This window comes from Apodemus sylvaticus, chromosome 12 (assembly GCF_947179515.1).
Source record: "Apodemus sylvaticus chromosome 12, mApoSyl1.1, whole genome shotgun sequence".
NCBI lineage: Eukaryota > Metazoa > Chordata > Mammalia > Rodentia > Muridae > Apodemus > Apodemus sylvaticus.
Genome location: NC_067483.1, coordinates 80915253 through 80921301, shown reverse-complemented (window position 1 = coordinate 80921301; position 6049 = coordinate 80915253). Strand labels below are relative to the sequence as shown.

The window sequence follows — 6049 nt, the reverse complement described above, 5'->3', positions numbered from 1 at the left end:
TGGGGAGGGGGGTGTTGTTTACACTGCTGCCAGCCCGCCCACAAAGCTCTCCTAGTGCTCTATCTGATGTGAGCACTTTCTCGCTCGCTCGCCCCTTTCCCTTCCCCCTCTTTTCCTCCCTACGTGTCACCCTCTTTCAAAGCTACCTTTTCTTCTCTATTCTCTCTCACCAACTTGCTTTCCCTTTTCTTCTTTACCCTTCTCTTCTTAGTCTCGTCCCCTTTCTTCCTTTTTAAGTTTTGACCCACCCACCTACCTGCCCTCTCTCAGCCCCACCTCCACCTTTTATCACTCTGCCCCCACCCCTACCCCAGACCCCCACCACACACACTTACTGTTGTGCATGCTGGGACCACTGACAAACTTCTCAGAGTACTGCTGTCCCAGGAAACGAAGCAATTCGAATCTCCGCTCAGCAGCTGATGACCTCACTGAAATTTTGCGATGTGATTGGCTACTCTAGGACTCTGTGGCGGGAGATCTTGAGAAGGTGCTTAGCTGGGTTCTTTGTCCCTCTGCTCGGTTTGGGTTAGGGCTGTGAACCCCAGACACTGCTGTATTTCACATTAGAGTATAAAAACTGATCTAGTTCTAAGAGAAGTGGTGACCATAACCTGGGTGACAAGGCTTGGTGACATCCAAGGAAGGCACAGACTCAGCAGGGAGACAGAAGCCTGGGAGTCTAGAATGAAAACTAAAGAGGATCTGAGCTTTCATAGATGCTTACACTCCACTCCGGGAAGCTGTAGTGTGACTTGACTTCCAGCCCCAGACGTGATCTTTCTTCAGTAAGGAGGGTCGCACCTTGGAACCAAGAGCATTGGATTTGAAATCATGTATTTCATTTCTAATCTCTACTTAATCTGTATGGCTTTGGGCAAGTCATTTCATTCTGCTTCCACATGGCAAAACAGAAGTGATGACATCACCACTTTTTATAGGTTTAGTGAAAGAATTAAATGTGAAAATACATTCTAATGTTTAAACCTGCTTTTGTGTTAATAGATAATATGGTATAATGAAAAGAATACTGGATAAGGAGTTTAAAATGTGTTTTTGTTTTTAGTTTAGTTTAGTTTTGTTTTGTTTTTTGGTTTTCCATTTTTCAGTAGCAAACCCCCTCAAAATCTTTTGCGGAATTCTTTGTCCTTATCTGTGAGGAGGGACAACTGGACTGAGTGGTCTCCAAGATCTCTTTTGGCTCTAACACGACATGATTGACAGATAAAGCGTAGCATCCTCCTTAAATGGCCTATCAGAGACGTTGTTTCCTTTCTCAGAACTCTTGCTAATGTCTCACTTTCCCTTAGGTTTGCTGATGATGCTCCTTCCCCCAGGGGCCTCCCCCCTCCACACCCCCACCATCACAGTGTAGACACGAACTCTAGCAGTTTGCACAGGGCTCATCCTTGATGGAGATTCTCTCCCCAGGCTACTGGCAGGAGCAGGATTTGGAGCTGGGAACTCCGGCTCCACTGGAGGAGGCCCTCAGCTCCACAGTCTGGAGCAGCCCTGACCTGCTGGCCAGTCAAGGTGAGAAACCAGGCCCTTCATCTCAACATTCTACAGATGTCTCTCTCATTCTCACGCCATCTCCCACTCATGGTGCCCCACCCCATGTTCTCTCTCCACTCATCACCACACAGCTTTCTCCTTCCCATTTGACGTCTAGATCTTAGCTCTGCACCACCACCACTTTCCCATGCACCAACTCTCTCCCTCACTCTGCTACAGAGAACTCTGTAACCCTACACCTCTTTCCAAAAATAAAATGCCTCCAGAGGAGTGGATTACTCAAAACAAAGAGGTCCTGGAGAGGCACTGGCAAAGAAGAATTCTTCAAGGGAGACAAGGACAGAGGGAGGAGAGGTTGGAAAGTGATTTCCTTCGATTGCAAATGAACAGCCTCAGACACCTTCCATTGAGAAATTTTAAGAAAATTTCACTTCCAGATTTGCTCAGTGACTACACAGAAATCTCAAAATCTGTCACAGATTTTAATTCTCCATTCAGAGGACCACTTTAGGAAGAACTCAATGAGAACAGCCCCGTGTAGAGGACAGAACATAATTCCAGTGTTCAGAAATAGTGAGCAGATCTTAGGGGATCTCTTCTCCTCTGCTGCCCTGTTGCCTGTGCCTATGATGTGGAAGATGCTCCCTCAGTTCCAGTTTTTACCGTTCTAGGTGGTAGCAACTATCAGTCTTCATACTCCAGTTGGGAAACTACCACCCTTAAAGGCTTGTCTTGCTTGACATGATTTCCAGTATGCCTTCCCTCTCTGTTAGGATCAAGCAGGGTTTCCTGGAAACACAGGACTAGGAGAGTAAGAAACAGCAGGATGAGTAGGGGTTGGGTCTGACAAAGCAAGCATTGGACTGTCTTTACAGTGCTCTGTAGAGGGTGTAGAATGTGTGTTTCTTGGTTTCCTATGGAGCTGTGACTAGTGCTGCTTGTGGAATTCTGTGACATTCAGACTTGCGGACATTCCTGAATCAGAGCATGGAGATGATTATTTTAGATTTGCTCTGAGGAGGTCACTGCTGTGGGGTCACTGAAAGTGATTCTGAAGATGAGGGGATCAATATTAGGTATCAGAATCCTTGCTGTGGGAACTTTAGCACAGTGCCTGGTGGCAGAAAGAATTGTCAGCATTGGAGAGGTTCATAGCTAGACCTTAGGAGAAGGTTCATTTGGCATTCGATTGATTCATCACAAAAAAAAAAAAAAAAAAAAAAAAAAAAACCACCCTGGATTTCTTCCTCTCTCCCTCTCTTCCTCCTTCCTCCCTCCCTCCTCCTGTCTTCCCTGCCTTCCATGCCCCCCCCCTCGCACTCTCTCTCTCTCTCCCTCCCTCCTCCATTTTTGACACAGGGTGTATGCAGTCCAAGTTAGTCTCAAACTCAACACATAGCCAAGGATAACCTACAACTTCTGCTTTACCTGTCTCTACTTCCTGAGTGATGGGATGATGTGTGCTCCACTGCAAGCAGCCATTGTGGTGCTGGGGGTCCAGTCCAGGGTTCCATACATGCTAGGCAAGGACTCTATCAACTGAGCTTCTGTTTTGTAGAATTTCGCTAAGGAGAGAGGGGTTAGAAATTATGTTTAGGGGGGAAATCAATCTTTTATTCTTTAAATGGTATCAGGGTGGGGACTTGGGTTTGTAGTTGGAGAGTAGACAGGCAGACTTACCAGGAAAGAGAACAAATAGTTGGATTCAATTTTGCATGCCTATAATCCCAGCACTTAGAAAGTTGAAGCAGACGAAATTTGATAAATTAAAGGCCATCTTGAGTACACAGTAAGTACCAGGCCAACCAGGACTGCATAGTATGACCTTGTCTCAACAGCAGCTACAACAACTAACAACAGTGGTAAAGCCTGGTGAGAGATTTGATGATTGGATTGAAGTAAATGCTAGGAAAATTATAAAATATGTTAAAATGTTTCAAGTTATAATTTATATTTTTGTTTGCTTTCCTTTCTTTGTATAGATTAATGTACACACCAAGGGCTAGTTTAGGCTTTACCCCCTTACAGTTTTGGTTATTAGTCATAATTGTTTCTACTGCTTTTGTTCTTATAAAAGATGGTAACAGGGAGGCAAGGCAAAACATAGGACAAGAGAGATGTGTGTGTGTTCTCAGTGATGAATGGCAGAGCCATATCTAAAGAGACACATGTGGAGTAGTATGTTCAGATATGGGTGCCTTTATCCTTTCAGTGTTTGTGACCCTGTCCATTCATCCAACATTCAACAAGAAGTGAATCTTTCTGTGTATCCAAAGCAAGAGAAGATCAGGTCTACCTCCCCTCCACTGCCACTACCACCTCTGTTGGTTCACCCATGAAGCCTCAAGAGAATACAGAGACAGAGTCTTGGGTAGCCTGAATTAGATGAGGTGGACTGTGGCCCAATAATGGGTAGATAGCCTCAGGGCTCCTTGGGAAACTAACTGTACTCTACCCCTGCAGATAGCCAGCCCTGGACATCTGATGAGACAGTGGTGGCTGGTGGCACAGTGGTGCTCAAGTGCCAAGTGAAAGAGCATGAAGACTCTTCTCTGCAGTGGTCTAACCCTGCCCAACAGACTCTGTACTTTGGGGAGAAGAGAGGTAATGTCTCATGAATGACCTTTCTCCGTGGGATCCATGGGCTAGGGGAAAGGGGATAGCAGAGGCTGATGGGAGTTTTCTGTGTAGTCCAGAGGCTAAGAAACACGAGGTATGTTATTTGAAAAAGCAGTAAGCTGTGGGTTCCTTAGTTGTTTACCAAAGGAAAAAAAAGTAGTACAGTTCTAGCCTCAGCCATGCATAGTCTTAGAGAGTCCTGGAGTAGTATCGCCCCAAAGAAGCCTTATGAGAACTGATACCAGGCAATCCTAGTCCCCTTCTAAGTAACTATACAAGACACAGATTGTAGTACTGGCTGCCCCTTAAGCTACTACCCCTAGTCACTGAATGCTTCTGTCCTAATTCAGAGAGTGGGTTGTTTTGTTCTGCTCTGTTCTGCTTTGGTTTTGGTCTCCACCCCCACTCTGCTCAACCCTTCCCCTCAATGATATTGGCCCAGGAATAGAAGGTAAACATGCAAGGTACTGGTAGAGTCCTGACTCTCATTTCTCCTGATTTCCCCAGCCCTTCGAGATAATCGGATTCAGCTGGTTAGCTCCACTCCCCACGAGCTCAGCATCAGCATCAGCAACGTGGCACTGGCAGACGAGGGCGAGTACACATGCTCCATCTTCACTATGCCTGTGCGAACCGCCAAGTCCCTCGTCACTGTGCTAGGTGAGGCTCCCAAACACCCTGCGTCTCCACAGCATGCTGCTTCGCAAACAAACCTCCCTCAGTCAGTTCCCAAAGCTTCCCAGAGCCAGGCAAGCCTCAAATAATATCAGGAAAGTCCTGAACATTTCCCTTTAAATAGGAGGGAAACAGAGCTCTGATCCACTGAACTTACTGTATGATTTGGAACAAGTCTCTCACTTTTTAAGCACAGAGTTTGTACTTTATAGCAAAGAATGATCATTCCACTTCACTCCGAAAATTGTATGGGGAAACACAAGATCTATATTCAATGTCTAATTCTAGTCTCCAAGAAGATTCTTTAGTTGTTTGAAAATACAGTTATCTTCATCCTGTACTCTAATTTCCATTCCTACTCTCTTGAGTCATTATCTGCAGGGCCCCCGAGCTGCACCCTGGGCTGCTCAGTCACTATCATCCTTCAGGTGTGGCCCCCTCCACTCCCCCTACACTACGACATTTTCTCCCTTTAGTCTTCCTAAGGAAGACTTGTCCTTAGGAAGTCAACAGGAATGTTGACACTTTATGCTTCTATCCATCTTGCTACCAAAGTAGAGCTCAGATGTCCTGACCCATGTGGAGGACATATCAACAGAGAGAGCTTGAACTGTGACTTCATGGTGCCTCTCCTTCCTATTCCGACCATCCCCTACGCACGGCAGGAATCCCACAGAAACCCATAATCACTGGTTATAAGTCACCGTTGCGGGAAAAGGAGACAGCCACTCTAAATTGTCAGTCTTCTGGGAGCAAACCTGCAGCCCAGCTCACCTGGAGGAAAGGTGACCAGGAACTCCATGGTGAGTAGTTCCTGCTCTGGAGTTACAGGGATGAGGTGGTTCCAGGAGGGGGAAGCTGATTGTGTGTGTGTGTGTGTGTATATATATATATATATTAGTGTGTGTGTGTGTGTGTGTGTGTGTATGTGTGTGTGTATGACATATAAGAAATAGTGGAGATGAAGAAAATGAATGGCAGACACACTGTGGTCCTCTCTCTCTCTGTGTGCGCGTGTGCGTGTGCGTGTGCGTGTGTGTGTGTGTGTGTGTGTGTGTGTGTGTGTGTGTGTGTCTTAGATTCTCTTTATACATTCATATCCATTTCAAGCATTTTCTAAGTTTGTCCTAGAAAGACTCAGATTCTGAAGGGCCCAAACAATATATGTGAAGATACAGTCTGCATATACATAAAGTATATTGTGTGTGTGCATGAGTGTGTGTGTGTGTGTTTGTGTGTG

The 6049-nt window shown here is 45.7% G+C and overlaps 1 protein-coding gene across 2 annotated transcripts in view; it reads left to right on the top strand.

Annotated features, from left to right (window-relative positions):
* Cadm3 (cell adhesion molecule 3) overlaps positions 1-6049 on the top strand; it is a 30955-nt gene that overhangs the window by 17440 nt on the left and 7466 nt on the right. The window contains exons 2-5 of one of the 2 annotated variants that reach the window (XM_052200419.1): positions 1432-1533; positions 3979-4119; positions 4642-4794; positions 5475-5612. In XM_052200419.1, coding sequence (XP_052056379.1) covers positions 1432-1533; positions 3979-4119; positions 4642-4794; positions 5475-5612 — 534 coding nt within the window. The remainder of the gene's footprint in view (positions 1-1431; positions 1534-3978; positions 4120-4641; positions 4795-5474; positions 5613-6049) is intronic. The other variant, XM_052200420.1, reaches the window with a different exon arrangement.